A 21,893-nucleotide genomic window follows, 5' to 3' on the forward strand; every position below is an offset into this window, starting at 1 on the left:
TAGGATAGGCTACATAGCAGTCTGTGCACAGGGCACACAGTGACATTGGTGTGAGTGATGGGTGAATAGGATAGGCTACATAGCAGTCTGTGCACAGGGCACACAGTGACATTGGTGTGAGTGATGGGTGAATAGGATAGACTACATAGCAGTCTGTGTACAGGACACACAGTGACATTGGTGTGAGTGGTGGGTGATTAGGATAGGCTACATAGCAGTCTGTGCACAGGGCACACAGTGACATTGGTGTGAGTGGTGGGTGAATAGGACAGGCTACATAGCAGTCTGTGCACAGGGCACACAGTGACATTGGTGTGAGTGGTGGGTGAATAGGATAGGCTACATAGCAGTCTGTGCACAGGGCACACAGTGACATTGGTGTGAGTGGTGGGTGTATAGGATAGGCTACATAGTCTGTGCACAGGGTCACAGTGACATTGGTGTGAGTGGTGGGTGTATAGGATAGGCTACATAGCAGTCTGTGCACAGGGCACACAGTGACATTGGTGTGAGTGGTGGGTGAAGTCACTGCTGCCACCAGTCTGTATAGCGCTGCTGGTCACATGGGCCACTCCCACAACAGGGCACCTATGCAAAGTAATACAACTAGAACACCTCAAATAAAAAATGTTGGCAGAAGCGATTTCAGCCACAAGCAACAGTTAGTTACAATAAAATAAATTTTAATTGTAATGAGAATAAAAGTGAAAAATGCATGACTCAACACAGCTAGTTAAACAATTGGAAAAGCACAGTTCATTAGCTACCTATCAATAACTTGCTAAAAGTTAATACTTGCCTTGATTGCAAATAACCCCTATGAAAAAATGTAAAAACACACTAACACTAAAATAAAGAAGCATATCATTGTTGTTTATTCAAGGAATGAAAAAAATCAGAATATAAGGATACAAAAAGATTAATTCATTTTGCAAATTTGCAGCCAGTAATTATACAGTTTTTGTTATGAAGTATTCAGTGCAATATTGTAGGTCTCTAGGCATAGGATATTCCCCCATACAGTACATATATCCTGACATTTTGGTTACCATTGCCCAGGCTTCAAAGTAGTTTCTTACAATAAACTTTATTAGAATCTAAACTGAACACTGACGTGTGATTTAGCTCAGGGCTGTGTCATTCTGAACAGTGAAGTCCTAACAAGCCAGATTTGAGGAATACCTTGATTAATCACAAGTGTGCAAGAGTGTCAAATAAGTAATTTTGATTAATCAGGCATATCCATAAAATAATAAGCACAAAATCAAAGCCCTACGTTGTTCAGCCTTATTCTAGCACCAAATAACTCCACATGAATACAGAAACAATAGTACATTACTATTAAACAGCCTGATAACTGGTGCATGATTGTCAATGTAATATACAGTACAGAGATAATAACTGTGTATGAAAAAACTTCCTTTATTCATCTCATGAAAAAACACAATGGCTGTAAACATTCAAATGGTTAACACACATGTGCAGATCTCTTGCTATCATTTAGCTCATATTTGAATGTCTGGATGACTCTTGTATTAGGGGGAGAACTTCTATAGAGCATGCAACTCTCTCAGAAGGTGGGTGCGAAAAGGCTGCAATAATGCAAATCAGTGGACAAAGGGGGTCACTGTATTTTTTTTTTTTTTTTTTGCAAATGGAAAAAATACTGCCTGCGTTTGCACTAGTATACAATGGGATTTAATGCTGCCATAGCAATATTCTCTTCCCAACTCTAAATCTTCCCCAAATTTGAAATGTGCACCCCCTGCAGCGTAACACAATTTAGACAGCCCATTTCTTGGTTCAAATGGCATCATCAAGTCGCTCCCACATGTTTCTGAGAAACTGACAAGAAAATTGGGGAACTATGAATTAATTTTACCATAAGGCTTAGGTGGGGCTTTGCATAAGGCAGCACTGTTCAGTGGGCAGCTAATAAGTTGCATTATGTTTCTTTCCTCTTAAGTTGCTACCTAGTTTTATTTGTTTCCTTCAATTTAATATTTTGTAGTCTAAATAATAAAGTAAATGATTGTATGTGAGCAGGGCAAAGCTAAACTGCAATCTGGCTCTATCTCCTGGAGATGTTTGGATCTATATAACTGTGGTAACAATTTAGATTTGTGCTAATAGAGGCATTTAGAAATAAGCCCTACAGATACTTGAACATAAAAGTAGAATTGCTAATACAGAATGATCTGACAGTAAAGTCATACATCTTTGTAAGCAGGAGGTACATTTAAGGGGTGTTATAAACGTGAAAGCCTCTCAGATTTAACTTCTGTAGCTTAATTGGCTGGACACAAATCTAGCACCGCCACCGCCACCACCCCCACCACCGGATGACATGCCATATCCTGAGGAGCTGGATGAGCTATATCCGCCACCTCCCCCAGAGAAGAAGCCTCCGGCAGACCCTCCTCCTCCTCCTCCTCCTCCTCCTCCAGAGCTAAAGCTGTAGCTTCCGCCTGCTCCTCCTCCACCACCTCCTCCTCCTCCGCCCAGGGATGTCTTTCCACTGATCACAGCTGTTAAAACCAGAAGTGTTAAATAATTAGGGAAGAACGTACACAAATGTAAACTCCTGAAAAGAATGCACATATACACAGGGAATTCTCATGTCATTGCATATAATGTGTGAGTTCTGATGTCATCACTTCAGTGCTCTCTTGGAGAACTTGTCTATTGCAGGGAATAATTCACCCCCTAGTGTAAATAATTACAGATATTAGAAGTCACTTTGGACTTCTGTCACCTGTATAAAAGAACTACAGTGCCTTTCCTAAAAGCACAGATTGCTAAAGGCACTTCTTCTAATATCTTCATAACTTACAGTAGGAAGGCCATTGTGTAATATATCATTTTATTATACTTCTAGAACATGCACACATTGCCAAACGTAAATGGAGGTAATTTCTTATTTGAGTAATCAGAAATATATTGGTGAAATTGAGACAAGAAATTATTGTATATCGTCTCTCTTGCAATTTTCCATAGCACATATTTAGGTAACTCATTGCTATTCCGTACTCTCATGTTTAGTTTTTAGTGCTCTACCTTATATACACAGGGGCTCATGCTGAGTTGGATGCTATTGCAGTCAAAAAGACCTGAAAAAAATCTACACCCATATTCTGAGTCATAGGCATCTCAAGATACATTCAGCTCTGCAGTAATCGCAGAGCCGTAACTAAGGATCGCGGCACCCGATGCAGGCCACCCCCCTCCATATGATGTCACACGGAGGGGGCGGGCTTACAAACACCGATAATTACAGCAATGCCCGGAGCATTCTAAGGATAATACAGGAGGCCTTTTATCATGTTGGGGCCACTGAAAACAGATCACATTTCAAACTGCTTTGAAATTTTCAAATGTATTACAGAAACCCCCAATACTTACAGATGCTGACATTGCTGTCTGTAGTCAACCTGAAATTTTGAGAAAAAAAAAAAAATCAGTTCTAAGACAGAATGAAGAGATTAATAAGTAAATTATTTGATTTATGTAGATTTAGGTGTACATGTTATTGTCATATTAGGGTGGAAGGTTGGATACAATGGGCCTGATTCAGTGATGTACGGATTTGCAGAGCCGTCCATTTCAGATGCAAATGTAGAAGGAGGTGTCTGACAGCACTTTGCTGCATTTGCGATCCCAGCACTGTGACCGCAGCCTGACCGGGTGCTGGTCACATAAGAGGCCAGGAATCTGCGTCCCTCTTGGAAAACAAGGACGTCACGCCCCCCGTTTTCAAGGACTGTGACCAGGCACACCCCAAACCCCGCAGCATGTCAATCAGTTTATTTTACTAGAGCTGATGGGTAGGAAATGAAAGAGTACATTTGTGACAAGGTCATTTTCACTTATACAGTTAGTTCAGTCAGAAGCGTTACTAGACATTTGTGTGACCCATGCCAAAATTATACCATTTTGGCATGGGTCACACCATCCAATACATGGTACCATCAATACATTAAAAACACTTATAGATAGATGTGCACATTTCCACATGGCAAAGAGCCCCCCAGCTGCGGACCCTGTAACAGCTTGGGGGTGTTCTAACCAGGGGCGTAGGGAGGGCAGTTCTAGTGGAGCGCAAGCTCCAGGCACCGAAGGTGTCCAGAGGTGCCACACGCTGTGTACCCGGCAGCTGTCTATGCTGACAGCCTGCCAGGTGCCAGCATTGAACTGTGAACGCTGGCCTCTGAAGTGATTGGAGGCTAAGGAAGCCAGCGTTCCCAGTGATGCCACCCACACTCTGAGGAACCTGCACGGCCGCGCCTGCTGGATCTAGTTAGATCCAGTCAGGGCAGCCGCGGCAACGACAGCCTGGACGATGGCAACGATGGAACAGGTAATTACTGGGGGTGGGGGAAGGGGGCAGGACTACAGGGGGGGAAAGAACTACATGGGCACTACTTTAAGGGGCACCACCACAGGGGGCACTGCATATGGGCACCACTACAAGGGGCACTGCATATGGGCACCACTACAGGGGGCAATGCATATGGGCACCATTACAGGGGGCACTGCATATGGGCACTACTACAGGGGACACAGCATGGGGAGGCACTACTTTAAGGGGCAGAACTACAAGGACCCTACTTTAAGGGGCACAACTACAGGGGGCACTGTATATGGGCACCACAACAGGGGGCATTGCATATGGGCACCACTACAGGGGGCACTGCATATGAGCACTATTACAGGGGGCACTGTAAAAAGGGGGCACTATTTTAAGGGGCAGAACTACAGGGGCACTACTTTAAGGGGTACAACTACTGGGGGTGCTGCATATAGTGGGCACTGCATATGGGCACCACTACAGGGGCACTGCATATGGGCACCACTACAGGGGGCATTCCATGTAGGCTCAACTACAGGGGGCACTGCATATAGGCACCACAACAGGGGGCATTGCATATGGGCACTACTACAGGGGGCACTGCATATGGGCACCACTACAGGGGGCTGCCCCTAATCTTTATTTTTACTTCTCTTTACTTTAATCCCATATGGACTCGCCTCGTCCCTGAAACACTTGAGGGCGGGGTGGTGTCATAGCACACACATTGCTATGGACACCCTGGCTACACGCTACTCCTCTGCTTCTACCTTTATTATACTACATTACTGTAATCAGGGGCGGATTGGGATGGAAAACCAGCTTGGAACATTTCTGGAAGCAGTCCTGATGGAGGCGGAGTCTGAGGGGGTGGGGTTTGTTTAATCGGCAGGATTGAGCTTCATAGGGCCGAACAAATAGCAAGTGGATGGGAGGCACTCTGGGTGGCTCAAATAAATACAATAGAGCAAAATTATATCGGGCTCTACTGTATTCATTTAAACCACGTAGAGTGCCGCCCATCCACTTGCTATGTGTGTCTAAAATATATTATTATTATTATTATTATCATTTATTTATATGGCGCCACAAGTGTTCCGCAGCGCCTTACAAAGCACATGAATAACTAAGTAACTAGTGACTTACAATACAAAGCAGGACATGGACACGTATAATAAACATTGCTATATTAGCGACCTTTACGCCCACATAAGCAGCCGAGTGTTGGTTGCCCTAGTGGGGAGTAAGAGATAAATAAAATTTTATATATATATATATATATATATATATATATATATAGAAACAAGAAAGACCGGCACTCACTGTGTGATGAATCGTGTTGCTGAGGTGCACACCATGAGGTTAAACACCCCTCCACATAGATCCACAAAAAAGCGGCATTCTCAGACTGTAATGTGCAAAAGATATACTTTACTGCATCAACGTTTCAGGGTCCTGAAGACGGGGGTTGGACCCCGAAACGTTGATGCAGTAAAGTATATCTTTTGCACATTACAGTCTAAATATGTATGTATGTGTATATATATATATATATATATATATATACATACATATTTATATAGATATAGTCATATATATATATATATAGTTTTATATATATATATATATATATATATATATATACAATGCTGTGCACCCGCACTCCCGCACCATGTTGTCCTGAGGAAGGGGTGGATCACCTCGAAACGTTGACTATTAAATCCCTCTGGTGAGGGTATTGGATTTACTGAGACTCTGAGTGCCGCCTGACTTTTGTTACTAATATATATATATATATATATATATATATATATATATATATATATAATATACAGCTCCGGCACTCACAGTAACTGTTGGACTGTCTGGTGCCCTCACAGAAATCAAGTTAATATATCCACCAAGGTGCAGCACTAGCGGCATCTAATCACTATAACAGCATCAGAATATGGTCAATGTTTCAGTGCTCATTTAATAGGCCTATTAAACAGCATTGACCGTATTCTGATGCTGTTACAGTGATTTATTGCCGCACCTTGGTTGATATATAGATATATACACAGGCAGATATATACATAATATATACAACACAGACAGGGCAATCCTATAATACAAAGTATGTATCATGGTTTACTTACTGACTGTCACACTACTTGTGTGACGCAGTCAGAATTGGCAGGATCACGCTCCTTTTCTTCTTCTTGGCTGCTGCTGCTGTCGGCTGCTCATTGTAGCAGACAGAGGGGACAGGGGAGTAGTAGATGGACTGCGGACCATGAGTGACTCACAAACTGGAAGCGGCGCCGTCAGTGGTGACTGATGGCTCCGCAAAGGCTTATGGGAGGAGCTGCTGCAGCTGGTCATGCGCATCAGCTCCCCCATCGGCCATCCTTCTTTTGCTTCAGTAAACAGAATCTGTTTGCTGCTGCCGATAGGAGCTAAGCTCCGAAGGTTAGGTCTAGACTATAGAGCACCGATGGACCTGTGATGTCACACCCACGTGACCCGGCCTAAAAGGGGGAGGGGCGGGGATGCTAATGGGGGACCAAAAGTGTCCCATTGCGGGCTCGCTACGCTCGCCACGCTTCGGGCAATATTTATTCCCCCTCTATGCCCTAGTGGATGGTAACACCGCAGCAGTCCAGCCTCCTACAGTGGTCACGTGGTGGATACGTCACAGAGGTCCTTTAGCCACATAGGAAATAGCAGCAACCAAGCTCTGAATGCAGCAGCCGGCCCAGCGGAGAGAGTGAGTGAAGGGCGGCCGTTGAGGGGACAACAGGACTGGAACAGCTGGAACCAGTCTGGCATCCTGACGGCCCAATCCGTCCCAGACTGTAATAATGCAGGAGCAGAAACCTGGGAACTTACCGGATTTCCTCTCCTTCCAGCAGTTTCCTGTAGGTGGCAATTTCAACATCCAAAGCCAGTTTGACATTCATCAGTTCCTGGTATTCTCGTAACTGGCGAGCCATCTCCTGCTTGGCATTCTGTAGGGCAGCTTCCAGTTCAGCCAATTTTCCATGGGCATCTTTCAGCACAAGCTCACCGCGGTCTTCTGCTTCAGCGATGGCTGTCTGAAGCTTTGCATTCTGCAGGTAACATACAGGTAAACCATTACATACTCAGGTATGGAACTTTCATGGATATGCAAGCTCATAAAGTTCACATTTTGTAGCGATTTTGCAGTTTGAAAATTCAGCCTAAGCATTCACTAGAACCAGTGATATCAAAAATATCTAAAAAGGAACTGACTAATAATCCTCAGGTGCTGATTCCTACGAAATTGATTTGCTGCATACTTCTGAAAAGTAATTCAGCACCCAAAATTGTGTAAGTAGCAAGTGCACTTTACTGATTTGTATCAATATAACATTTTACTAAATGTTTTATTTTACTCTTCGGTTATGCAGTAAACTCACTGGAATTGATGAGAAAAAAAAATTGCCCACTTTTAGTCCTAAAAAGTAGACATACAGTAACTCTGTAATACCCTGCTTTGTCAGCGTACCTGTTTTTTCACATTTTCGATTTCAGCTCGCAGCCTCTGGAGTTTGCGGTTTAGCTCAGAGATCTCATTCTTGGTGTTGCGCAGGGTATCTCCTTGTTGGCCAGCAGAAGCTTGCAGCTCTTTCACCTGTCATTAAAGATATAATGCCACATCTAACTTTTGAAGACTGTACATGTATTACTTGTCTAAAATTTTACTCTGTTCAATAAATGTTAAGTGTAGTTTCTCATCATCAATCTCTTTCATAAAACTTAAAATGTTACCCATAGTGCACTTTGCGCATTACCCTCAATGCACTTACCTTGCCTGAGTAAACAGATTCGGCCTCTGTTCTGCTCTTTTTGGCGATGTCTTCATACTGAGCCTTCACCTCAGCAATGATGCTGTCCAGGTCCAAAGCTCTGTTGTTGTCCATAGATAGAATGACAGAGGTGTCGGAGACTTGAGCTTGAATTTGAGCCATTTCCTGGGAAACATACCAATGACATCGTTATAGTGTTATACCATGAGAATGCAGTTGCAATTGTTTATTTAGGAAGTGTAACACTGCTAAATTATTCCAATGTGTCAGTGCTCTTGAGATCACATCATCATCATCATTATATATTGTAAGAATGCCTCCAAAAGTAAAGTCATATATTGATCATTTATCTGTGCATACTATTCCCCGCAGAACCTTGCCGTCTTGATTACTAGGATACTGTAACTGACATTTAGAAAGTATTTTATTATTCAGTTTATGCACAAGTTGATTTATCTTGTGTTTCTTTAATAATATTTAAATTGCCTTAATGAGGCTGTTGTAACATTGTGCAGATAGTTTAGTTGTTGCAACATTGTGTAGACAATGCAGTAGAACAGACCATAAGACATTAAAGTTTGCACTACCTGTTCGTAGAGGGCCCTGAGGAAGTTTATTTCATCAGTTAAGGCATCAACCTTGGCCTCCAGCTCCACCTTGTTCATGTAGGCAGCATCCACATCCTATAATACAGTAAAAAAAGGTTCTTATTATCAATTCATTAAAATGGGACAGATGTTTTTGGTTTAATTGAAATGTGTTAGTTGTCTGGAGAATTGTAATTTACAGATTAGAAATTTACAGTGGGAGTGATACGATCAGAAGTTTACAGTGAAGAAGAGAGAAGTTTAATGATGATGAATTCAGAATTTCAGTGTTGCAGGTCACAAACTCAATGTGAGCCAGTCAGAATAGATGGAAACCTCAGAGGAGTAAGATTAAAATCTGTCTGATAGGGTCAGAACCTCAGAGTGATCAGGTCAAACCTCAGGGTGATTGGGTCCGAATCTGAAGATAATCGCGGTCAGAAGCTCAAGATGATCTGATCAGAAGCCCAGGGTGATCAGATCAGAAGCTCAGAGCAATCAGGTCAGAAGCTCAGAGCGATCAGGTCAGAAGCTCAGAGTGATCAGGTCAGAAGCTCAGAGGGAGCAGGTCAGAAGCTCAGAGGGATCAGGTCAGAAGCTCAGAGGTATCAGGTCAGAAGCTCAGAGCGATCAGGTCAGAAGCTCAGAGCGATCAGGGCAGCAGCTCAGAGTAATCAGAGCAGAAGCTCAGAGTGATCAGGTCAGAAGCTCAGAGGGAGCAGGTCAGAAGCTCAGAGGGATCAGGTCAGAAGCTCAGAGGTATCAGGTCAGAAGCTCAGAGCGATCAGGTCAGAAGCTCAGAGCGATCAGGGCAGCAGCTCAGAGTAATCAGAGCAGAAGCTCAGAGTGATCAGTTTAGAAGCTCAAAGTAATCAGGGCAGAAGCTCAGAGTGATCAGGTTAGAAGCTCAGGGTGATATAGTTAGAAGTTAAGAGTGAAGAAACCAGAACTGCAGAATGATCCCTCCAGAATTTCAGTAGGGTCAGGGCAGAATATGTATGTTCAAGTCAAAATTTCAGATTGAACAGATCAGAGCATCATTGTGATCAGAACACAACTTCAATATGAGCAGGATTGCTAAAGTCAGTTCAGCAGTATGAGCAGGTAAATACTTTATAGTGATCATATCGGAACATTGGTGGGATAAGGTGAACAAATAAGTATTAGCAGGTAAAAACTTTAGGTTATCACGTGAGAACTTCTGTGAGCAGTCACAACCTTAATATAATATTATATGCTTTTTTGGACCAGCTATACTACAAAATGACCTATAAGTTAAATGTTTTCTGCCGGGAAGATAAAACTTGAATTTCTCTCTTTAAATTGCTGCATCAATGAGAAACTGCAAATACACTCTGTGTCTAGTATGGACTATTTGACACTCCACTTCTGTAGCTTTAATAAGCTGCAATAGGACTTTAAGTTGTTGTCTCCCATTGCATGGCTGGTGGCTACCACCCTAAGAGCTGTACCCTTCACGTATGTCAAATATGTTGATGTTTCTCAAGTCCCGTCATCAGGCAGCACTGACTGCATGTTTACCAGGTTGCACCATAGACTCACAACTGACATATTTAGTAGCACCTGAGGATTCTTTAAAATATGTCAGTCGGAAATGAATACACCTGTGCTCCAGCTGGGCAAGATAGGAAACATCCACTGTTAGTGATCCCTGGGGACCAGTTATGATAAACCCTTTATTTTTGTTCTTGATGTTGTTCTTATGGGGTCTATTTACTAAGCAGTGTTAAGAGACAAAGTGAAATGAGATAAGGTACCAGCCAATCAGCTCCTAACTGCCATGTCACAGGCTGTGTTTGAAAAATGACAGTTGGGAGCTGATTGGCTGATACCTAATCTCATTTCACTTTGTCTCTTAACACTGCTAAGTAAATAGACCCCTAAGTAATTTAAGTGTACTCTAAGCAAACTATGCTATTATTAGAATTATTATTATGCTTTACCTATATAGCACCAAAAACGTTGGAGTGGTGTGAAATCTGAGAACTGTGTTTACCATTTAACTTGCACTATACCACTGTAGTTATAAATCATTTATAACGGAGCAAGCTTTCACATTTCATTTCCTACAGTACTTACCTTTTTAATCACAACAAACTCATTCTCTGCTGATGTCCTCTTGTTAATTTCATCTTCATATCTGTGTCCAAGAAAAGAGGCAGAGTTATAGACTGGTGTGTAGCAAATGATAAACCGACCTTTTTAAAGGGGAAATTTATTTCCATTACTATTTTACCACTAACAAAAACATTACTTTGAAAATTGTTAAATTGAAAAGTAAAATGTATCTAAATGCAGCCTGTCTACTTGTGTGTTGGAGCTTTCCACTGTTATGTGAGCTCCCAAATCCCACTCAGTTCTCTACGCACTACAAAAGAACTTACAGCTGCTGTTAGATTTTTACATTGCTGAAACAATGTTGCTGCTTTTTTTTTTAAAACAGAATCTTATATGTTTAAATGTGTTTTTTTCCAATCAAACTAAAAGGAATAACAATATTTGCCGATCATCTTATCAAAGAGCCAATATGATATGTGGACATTTATTTTTTTTATAACATTGCGACAATATACATTACTCGACCACACCCTGTCACTTTGTAACATAAAAGGGGTGTGTATCTATGGCGTTAAAATGAACATTACTCACTTGTTTTTAAAATCATCCACCAAATCTTGCATGTTCCTAAGTTCTCCATCCAGCCTGTACTTGTCATTTTGCAGGGCATCCATCTGCCTCTTCAAGCTGCTGATATAGGCTTCAAAAATAGACTCTATGTTTCCTTTGCTACTTCTGCCACCTTTGACCTGACCTCCTTGTTCTTGTAGGAGGGTCCATTTTGTTTCAAGCACTTTGTTTTGTTGCTCAAGGAAACGAACCTAGCATCAATCATACACAAGTATTAATGTACTTTCTTCTTCAGAAAGTCTATTAGGATTTAATTTACAATACACATGCAATGTAATTTATTTATTTTTTGCTAATAACAAAAACAGCAGAAGGATCAACACAATCCAAAAAAAAGGAAAAAAAGTAGTAAGTTATTAACATAAACAAAAAGTCTAATATGAATATTGTACTGTACTTATTGCCATACAGTTAAACATTATTATTATTATTATTATTATTAATAATAATATTATTATTCAAGGTAGAACCAAACTATTGCAAATCTTTACAGATTTTCAAGCTATGCACATGACTATATTTCAACAAATATAGACTCAATTGTGTAAACTATATATATAATTATATATACACACATAGTGTATGTCAATATACAATGCAATGGTGGATGCTAATTGCTGGAATAGATAAAAATAAATGAATATTAGTGTGTATTCCTTTCCTAAAAGCTCAGAATATGACTGCACTAATGAAAGTCTGGTGCAATAGGCAGATTAATCAATGTGCACATATTGTGGACCACACCCTATGTACAATTGAAGTCTGATCAATATATATTACACACTATAAATACAATAGTAGTAGAGTATCACATTAAAATCTTACCTTGTCAATGAAGGAAGCAAATTTATTGTTCAATGTTTTGATCTGTTCTCTTTCTTGGACTCTGACCTTCTGTATGTTAGGGTCAATCTCCAAATTCAATGGTGCCAAAAGACTTTGGTTGATTGTAACTTCTTGAATACCAGCTTGGGCTCCACCAGCAAAACCACCACCTCCAAATGAGCCAAATCCTCCTGCTCCACCACCAAAGCCACCTCCACCACCACCACCTCCTACACCAAAACCCCCTGCTCCACCTCCATATGCTTGACCACCTGCAGTACTGATGGTAATGGTCTTCCTATTTCCTATATTATACAGGCTTCTGCTACCAAAGCCACCCCCACCACCTCCACCACCTCCACCTGCTCCACCAGCACCTCCAAAGCTTCCACTGCTTCTGGACACAGAGAAGGAGCTGAAGCCCTTACTTTGGGCTCCACCACCAAATTGCTTAAAGTTACTCATTTTGGCTTAGAAAAAGTTGAAAAGACAAAAATGTGAAGAAGCAGAAAAAATAGAAGAGGGAATGAGACAGGACGCCTCTGTGTCCAGGCTTGCGAACAGCCACATTTATATACTCTAGGTCCTGTCCGTATTGGTGGAAGGATATCAATTTACAGGATTAATATGCTTGACATGCCTGGAAGCAAGAAGGGAAAAAAGTGTGTGTCTTTTTTTTTTTTTTTTTTAAGTTTTCTCTAAAATAAAATGTTAGGAATGACAATGCTCCCAGGCTATAATGATGCAGAGATAACTTTCCACAGTAGCAGGTGAAAGCAAAATGTAACAAGAATTGCCAGAACACTGGTTTAGTGGTCACTATCATGTAATGCAGTACTGATGTACAGTACTACTAAATAACTGTACTACAGCCTATTTAATATTGTTACTGTTCTTTTATTAATTTAGTGATATCTAATGAAAGTCAAGTGAAACATTGTGGATCTGTGTTACATTTTGCTATTAAGCACAAGGTTTTGATTGAGTTCCTTGCACAAAGTTATCTTAAATAAGACTTGCCACCAACTTGGGTCTTCTTGCCAAGTTCGGAACTGGGATCTAAGGCCCTGATTCACATACGTGTAAGTCACATTCTGCATGCATCGCGATTGCTTTGAGATTACCAGTAGCGGCTCCAGGCACGGGCAAGCCGGTCCATCGCCCGGAGCGCTACTGTTTCCGGAGGGCGCAGGAAACGCCCACCTCCCTCCCAGGGCTACAGGAGATATTTAAGCTCAGGGGGAGGGAGCGGAGGAGGGAAGGGGTGGCACAGGACAGCACTGGGTGTCAGCACAGCCTAGCGCCGGCCCTGGAGATTACGTATGCACAGAGGATCCATTTGCAAAGTGAATGTCATGTGGTCAGCGTATGAAGGAGGTAACGTGAGGGTTAGGTAAACACAGGGGTGTCTGACTGTTTATACATCGTTTCATGGGCGTGCATACATTAGCCATTGCAATTGCATTCACAGTGTAAGAGCTGTCTGCGTGCGAGGAGAGCTGCATTATTTGCGGCTGGTCAGACTTGCCGTACAATCTGCATGCCTGCTTGATGTGCGTCGATGGTACTGATGTTTACGCAGGAGTGCGATATTGGACGTATATGAGAAGGAAGCAGGGGACGTCTTTAGGCCGGCTGTACATTGGCAGGCATTAGCATATTTTCGCAGCTGTGTGCCATGCAAAAACACCGCTGTAATCACATTAGTGTCCACTGCTGAATCAAGCCCTAAAAACCAGATCTTGCATATTTAGATTGCATATAAGTCCCTCCCTTATGAATTCAGGTGCTGTGAGGTGGTCACAATTGACTGGAAATGGCTGGAAATTAAGGTTATTGATGTAAATAGTACTATAGCAACACAAACAGGTCTGACTTACATGATTTCAGCTATTTTAATCAATTTTCAAAGAAATCCACAACCGAAACAAAACACTAGAGGGTGGTTTTGCCAAAATCAAAAATACAACAATGATTTAGAACCAAAACCAAAACATGGGACCTGCATACATCTCTAGTTGATATCACATTGAATTGTAAAGATGGCGCGTATATAGATGGCACAGTGCCAGAGGTTTTGCTATCTGGTAACATGGCACCGTCGGTAGCAGTTATGTAGGGGAGGGGGCACACTGCATGGCACAGAGAAATAATTATTTTTTGGTGAGCCCATTATAGATACATCACTTTGTTTCCAGATCTAGATAGGTAATGCCGCAAATTACAAGTACAAATGTGCTTTGTGCCAGACAGTGAATAAATAAGAGTACACTGGTTCATATCACAGTGTACTGCCTGGTAATTTGTACATTTATATAACTAATGAAGCTCAGACAAGTATCCCAAAAAAATGGTGTTTTTTATAGGTGTTTACGAGGTGCTAGTAATACAGAGTTAACCTATATTTAAAAATGATATGTAATTTGAACATTTATATATGTATAAATGTATGTGCACAAATACCAATGTAATAAAGTAAATCAACTATATTAGTATTTATTTATTAACATTTATTTATTATAGCACCAGCATATTCTGTTGCACTTTACAATGGTTATACAACTTTGCAGCCCTGCAATAATGTCTGAACAAAGTATCTCACAGATACTGTACTTTAATTCAGCAACAATAAACCTACAAATCAAAGAACCTTTTAGAATGGAAATTAATTTGTCAGTATGATGTCTATAGAGTTGCATTACCACCTAGGGAGGAACAAAACATTATTACCTTAGCACCTAACCAGAGATTGGGGCAAGCTTTAGGCAGCCATTTTTTTTCCTGTGCTCCATTGTTAGACTCACAGGTGAAATTTGGAGGTACAGTAAGTATGACCAATGAAGAAGCAGTCATTGAGGCATCTCATTGGTCCTCCCGCTCACACTTCTGTCTGCAGCCATTTTAGGTTAGTTGCTTTAGGTGGTATGCAGCTTTAGGATTGGAGAAAGATGTTAAACTTTAAATATGTGGTTAAAGGCGGGGTGTATTACATCTAAAAATAAATAAATCCATAGAAAATCAGCGTTTTCGGAGGTTTACTGCAATACATATGGCAGGGCCGTAGGGAGGGTGGTGCGGCCTGGCCTCCGCACAGGGCGCAATCCTCCAGCGGCACCGGCCACACACTTTTCTGCACCGGAGGTCTGCAGGAAGAGACCTCCGGCAGTGGTGCGAGCTGCACAGTGAATGTCGGCGCAGGATCCCGCCCTCCCTTCTCCCCTCGGAAGTAAGGGTAAGCACTCTGGGGGGGAGGAGAGGCGCGGTGAGGTAGTGAGAGGGGCGGCAGTGCTGCACAGGGCGCACTGCCGTCTAGCTACGGCTCTGACATATGGATTCCCAGCAGATATCAGAGATGTGCCCAGATATCAGAGGGTGCCCATTGCCAACACCCTCAATAGACAGTGTTTTCAATAGAAGACTATGGAGTTTGTATTGCAAAATCCTCCATAGAGGGATCCAATCGACCCCACTCTATTCCATGCAGCTTGTGCCGAGTGCCACAAGTGCACATTTTATATCAGGGCTGTCCTGGTGAGTTAGTAATAATCCCGCATACTGAAGATCTAAAATGCTGGTGTGCAGGCGCATAGGGGGGAGATGTATTGCAATTTATTTGCAAAACCTTATACAGTACATCTCCCCAATTTATGAAAATTGTCAGAGTTATAACCATGTATTACCTTGTAACTGTGAAAATACTACAAGGTGGTAAATTATATTTTTCAAAATACATATTCATAAACTTAGAGGGAAGCAGAAAGCTGTGACGTAAGTTGTGGACATACAGCGCCTTATTTAGAGAGAGACATAGGACCGTATTCTGATTCAGATGATGCAGCGTCTGTGCGTGCATCTATTGTATATGCGAATTTATGCTAATACCACTGCAAGCCCTTCCCTGGTGTGACGCTGAAATACCACTTGGTGCATCTTTAAACACAACTTTCAGTTGCACCATCAAAACTCGCACCAGCCCCACTCTAGATGCAGAATTTCCGTCAGAGTATGGCCTCCAATCTGAGCGAGTAAGCATCTGAGCTTGCAACCAGTTCAGAGACCTATCCTCGGCACTCTAATAACATGCCCATAAGACGGACCATCTTTGTGTGTCTGAATAGATTCCTTCCAGTCACCGCTCAGCACATTTCCAATACACTTTGGATACTGTGTGTCTAAATCACTGCTGCACCTCTGTGCATACACAACATGGGATGCATTCGCCTTTTTAGCGACTTAGAGGTATGCGCAGTTGAAAAACATTGACCATTTGCGCCAATATTAGCATTGCATGTGACTCAGACCCAGACCCTTAAATGGGATTTGTTGATTTTTTTGGCCACAAGTCCATTTTTTAAAATGAGCAAGCAAAAAATTCCACGATTCGCGTTTCCGTGTTTATACAGTGACTTTATCCTGAAGTGTACACTCAGTTTACCCAAATAAGGAATCCTTCATACTCATTGTGGATAGGGGAAGCCTGCACATATATTTTTACATGGTATCATTAAAAAAAATGCAATTTTCTATTTGCTTCTGCTTTGCTTCATATTGTACATGATCCAAGCGATCTATCTGACCATTAACTGTAATATGTTTGCATTGTGAACTGCAATTTTTTAGCAATTTCAGAACGCCATGTCAAGCGGAAGGAGTTGCAGCCAAGGGGAAGGAGTCACAGTCAAGGGGAGGGAGTCGCAGCCAAGGGGAGGGAGTCACAGCCAAGGAGAAGGAGTCACGGCCAAGGGGAGGAAGCTGCAGCCCAGGGGAGGGAGCAACAGCTGAGGGGAGGGAGTCGCAGCCAAGGGGAGGGAGTCACAGCCAAGGGGAAGGAGTCACGGCCAAGGGGAAGGAGCTGCAGCCCAGGGGAGGGAGCTGCAGCCCAGGGGAGGGAGTAACAGCCAAGGGGAAGGAGTCGCAGCCAAGGGGAGGGAGCCGCAGCCAAGCGGAAGGAGCTGCAGCCAAGGGGAGGTAGTCACAGCCAAGGGGAGGGAGTTGCAGCCAAGGGGAGGTAGTCACAGCCAAGGGGAGGGAGTTGCAGCCAATGGGAGGTAGTCACAGCCAAGGGGAGGGAGTCGCAGCCAAGGGGAAGGAGTCGCAGCCAAGGGAAGGGAGCCACAGCCAAGGGGAAGGAGTTGAAGCCAAGGGGAGGGAGTCTCAGCCAAGGGGAGGGAGTCGCAGCCAAGGGAAGGGAGTCGCAGCCAAGGGGAAGGAGTTGCAGCCAAGAGGAGGGAGTCACAGCCAAGGAGAGGGAGCCGCAGCCAAGGGAAGGGAGCCGCACCAAAGGGGAAGGAGCCGCAGGTAAGGGGAGGGAGCCACAGCCAAGGGAAGGGAGCCGCAGCCCAGGGAAGGGAGCAGCAGGCCAGGGGAGGGAGCCGCAGCCCAGGGGAGGGAGCCGCAGCTAAAGACTTGCATATGCACCCAACTCTAAATAGTTTGCAAAGATGCACTTTTATTTTGCAAATGCTAGTTGCAGTTATGTTTGCTTGCAATTCTGAATATGGCCCACAGCGATATCTTGTCCCATTTCTTCACTTCTATATAAGTATGCTATATTTTGCACTGTGTATGTCAATGCTAATGATCGCTACAATGATAAAAAAAACTATTATCTTATTTGATTGAAAGGAATAACAAGTTGGCCAAATTTCTTGATTATCACACTGGTCAGCATTCTCTCTCTCTCTCTCTCTCTCTCTCTCTCTCTCTCCCGGTCTCTCGTCTAAAATCTAGAATGTAAATATATTCTAGGCATGATGGTCACTTATAGCCATTTTAGTTTTTGTATTTCCCTAAGTCTGTGTAACACTGTTATCTGAGGTGTTTCCTCAGGGTATGAGATTTCATCTGAGCAGATTGGTGTCCGGGGATTTGTTTGCACATGTGAGGTTCCGTAGAAGCAGAAATATGCAGCCTACCACTTTTACACATTTATAGCACATTCTTATTCCAAACAGACCAAAATTAGAGAAAGTTGTTGCCCATGACCATATTTAAAATATTTGACTAAACAATAAAGAATCTCTGAATGGAGTCTGGATGAGAGCAACGCTATAGGAGTAGAAAAGATCTGATGTTACCCTCATATATACAGAATAAGGATTTCCCTTTTTTATTATATGCTACTAGCTGAGGTATCCGGCATTGCCAGAGTTTAAATCTTTAAGTTATCAATGAGTTGGATGTAACTGGCACAATTTACTTTCAAGAATATGATTAAGTGGTTGATTATTTCGTAAAAAATTGTTAAGAATGTTTAATCTTAGTGTATTTGAGAATACAAAATACGCTTCAATAGCTGCAAAACAAAATTTGTATCAAACATTTCTTGATGCTAATAATTTATCTATAAAATGGGCTGAAGATAATGACTTAACATTGATTGAATACCTATAATTAAGATATTACTTTAACTGTAATATATTTTATATTAAATTACATTTGTTTTAAGATTATGTGATGTCATCCAAATCCATCCAGTGAAAGGCCCAGAACAGGCACCCTGTGTCAAAGTTCTGCATACATCAATGGTCTTTCTTGCTATTTAGGAAGCTGGAGTTGCAGGGTAAGTTTGTTTTTTGCCTTCTAGGTGTCATGATGTGCTGCTTCTTTCTAAAGGTCCAATGATGGATCAAGACGTCGACATCATCATGTATGTGTAAGAGAGTAAAGAACATTCTGTTTCTATTCTATGAACCCTGGTGAGTGCCCCTCATTGCACATTTCTATTTATTTGACTATTTCAGGATTTGCTATAGATTTTTATTTGATGTGATTGCTGCCTATCTACAGTATGTATATATTATATATATATATATGAGGCACTACTCCTTTGCTTTTTGATAATGTGTTATGCAGACACTTAACTCAAAGTATCTTGAAATGTAGCATTTGGTCATTGGGATTGACTGGGATTTTCTTTTTTCTTCTGAAGTGATAAGTACAGTACCTGGCCATAAAGGGAATTGTACAGATCACCCTATTTCTACTTCAAACTGTCAGGTTTCCAGCCCCTAGAAGAAAGGATAAGTGGCTACTATCACATTCCAAGTGTCTGTTCATGATGGTATATGACTGCATAGTTAACATACTGACGTTTTTCCAACACGTTCCTTCTTGCTGCGTTCACAAGGGAATGTTGTGTTATTTATCACTTGAAAATAAAATATAGTAAATCGTGACTTAAATGTCCTCTGGTTATATAGTCAATATTGCAAAAAACAAAAATACAACTATCAGTCCCTGCATTTTTGTGGAATATGCGTATCTGCAATAATCAGTGTATTATGATTCTAAATCTTATAATTAATAACTAGTGATGTCACATTATATGTGTGCAGTCCCTGTCCCTTTTGTCTATATAGCCCACATCTAAAGGACCAAGAGAAAGCCAAGCAGATGTGTATTTATTAAAAAAAAATTAACAATACATTTTTTTATATTTTGCATTATGTTTTTTTTTTTGTAGCTTTCCACAGCACAATTATCTTTAGTTCAGATAATAAAATCCTATAGTAATCCATGTTATTAAATGTGTTTTCCATCCTTTCTTCCATCTCACACCATCTTTACTTTCTACAAACTGGTCTCTCTTTTGGTTTCTTTACCACTATTCCTCCACCAATCTCACCAGCTAACCGCCCACACCTTTCTAATCCCTATCCTCCAACCAGCAGAACCTTTTCCCTATCCACCTCTTATTGGCCTCTTGGCGCCACTGTTTGTCAGTCGACCCCATCAGCAACATTCATCAGATTTGTTGGCTGAAAAGGAAGTTGCCATATGATCCTTGTGATCACTGATCTTCATTACACAGTTGCACCCACTTGCAAGACTGCAGGCTATGCACCACATTAATAGAAACACCAAATTCCATTTTACACTACACCAATATTATACATGACATAACCTTTTCACCTCACTGTAGGCTACAGATTTACTTAACAAGCTAGATTCTTGTCTTATCTCTTCCAATCATTTTTTTACAGTAGCTGCAGTAGTAGAATGACATAATTGATATTGTCTCATAAAATTACTGGAGCTGATTGCTTTCTTTTCATATTCTCTTCAAAGAGCATCTACATAAAACTGTGCATGTTATTACACATAAAAGAATATACGTGCACACCTCATTGATCAGTCATGCACTATTTGTCCTGTCATAGGGCCTAGTTCAGAGATGTATGCAAACCTGATGGTTTATGTACATATACAGTTTGTACAGTTTAATGTGCTCTGAAATTATAGATCAGAACAAACAAATAATTGGAGAAAAAAAACATTGTTTTATTTAAAAAAAAAAAAATGGTTTCACTTTTGATATGAAAGTAGCCACCTTTTGCAGATATAACCAACATAATAGGGATGTCATTCTGTCATTCTTTGTACAATGGAAATAAAATAATGTTCGGGAAGTTGTCCCCAACAATGCTGAAGATGTTCCCACAAATGTGTTGCACTTGTAGGTTGCTTTGTTTTCACCATTCTCTCTGGTTCATCTCAGACCAGCTTGATGGGGTTTAAGTCTGGAGATGTGCTGGCCATTCCATTATTTGAAGTCTACCATTTTGTTATTTTCTTTTAAGGTAGTTCTAATATAGCCTGGAGATATGTTTGGGGTCATTATCTTTCTGTAGGATTCACCCTTGACCACCTTGGCATAGACCAGAGGGTATTGCATGGCACTGCAAAATGCTGTAGTAGCATTTTTGCTTCAAGGTGCCAGTAAAGGACAATACTGTATCTAGTATTTTTACACAATCAACACTGCACCCACCGCCAAGGGGTGCGCAAGACAGCCCCAGGCTATCAGCCCCGGCCTGGGGTACCCTGGAGAGGGGTTACCCCTTTATTGGGTGGTCCACATCTCCCCAGAGATCTCCAGCCTGGGCTGACTAGTGTGGGGTGAATAATGCTTTGGCCACGGAATGGACCCCGTGAAGCATGTCCCTTGGCTGTGGCAATACACCCCCGCTAGTTAAAGCCCAGTGATGGTCGTGGATAATACGGTGGACTCCTACTCACTTTGTCCCCCATATTTCCACAACCAGGAGTGGCCCACAGAGCCTGGTGCTGGTTGATGAAAATACGGGGAAGCCCTATGTCTACCCGTATTTCCACAACCAGTACCAGCTCACACAGCCCAGTGCTGGTTGTGTTTTTTGGGTGGGACATCCCATTTTTTTTATTGTAACACTTTCCTTTCTTTTTACACAGTGAAGCCTACACATATCTCACTGATCTGTGTGGGCTTTTGCAAAACTTGCACCTTGTAATGAAATTTGCCTTACAAGTTACAAGTTTTCCCCAGAAAAACTGTCACTCATTCGCATTACACACTCGCATCCTTCAACTTGCACTTTGTTACATAGGGCTCTATTTACTACAATCCGCATATTGAATGCAGATTGTAATGTAATATTAACGACTGAATTCACATTGCGAATCAGGCAATATCACAGGGATTTACTACAAATCCCTTGCAGGGACAGAGCTTGTGATAAAGCTCTGTCCTTGTGAATCCCCTCCGCACACTAGTCACGGTATTTTCGCAAACAAATACCGTGACAAAGTGCCCGCGCATGCGCCGACCGGCCGCCGCTGCTACCCCACCGG

The 21,893-nt window shown here is 41.9% G+C and overlaps 1 protein-coding gene across 1 annotated transcript; it reads right to left on the reverse strand.

The window, feature by feature from the left end:
• Positions 1 to 852: 852 nt before the first annotated feature.
• LOC148527336 (keratin, type II cytoskeletal cochleal-like) lies at positions 853 to 12,842 on the reverse strand. The gene is made up of 9 exons (XM_088469142.1): positions 12,282 to 12,842; positions 11,418 to 11,647; positions 10,848 to 10,908; positions 8,748 to 8,843; positions 8,161 to 8,325; positions 7,860 to 7,985; positions 7,220 to 7,440; positions 3,403 to 3,431; positions 853 to 2,528 (listed from the first exon to the last, which is right to left on the reverse strand). The coding sequence occupies exons 1-9, from the start codon at positions 12,744 to 12,746 to the stop codon at positions 2,275 to 2,277; spliced, it is 1,647 nt and encodes a 548-aa protein (XP_088325268.1). The 5' UTR covers positions 12,747 to 12,842; the 3' UTR covers positions 853 to 2,274.
• Positions 12,843 to 21,893: the final 9,051 nt, after the last annotated feature.

Source organism: Taudactylus pleione, unplaced genomic scaffold, assembly GCF_031769625.1.
Source record: "Taudactylus pleione unplaced genomic scaffold, aTauple2 ptg000089l, whole genome shotgun sequence".
NCBI classification, from domain to species: domain Eukaryota; kingdom Metazoa; phylum Chordata; class Amphibia; order Anura; family Myobatrachidae; genus Taudactylus; species Taudactylus pleione.

Coding starts and splice junctions, on each gene's coding strand:
- LOC148527336 (XM_088469142.1), bottom strand. CDS start 12,746: ATGAGTAACTTTAAGCAATTTGGTGGTGGAGCCCAAAGTAAGGGCTTC. Junction 11,648..12,281: donor TTGCTTCCTTCATTGACAAG/GTAAGATTTTAA, acceptor GATTGATGCTAG/GTTCGTTTCCTTGAGCAACA. Junction 8,326..8,747: donor TCAGGGCCCTCTACGAACAG/GTAGTGCAAACT, acceptor TATGTTTCCCAG/GAAATGGCTCAAATTCAAGC.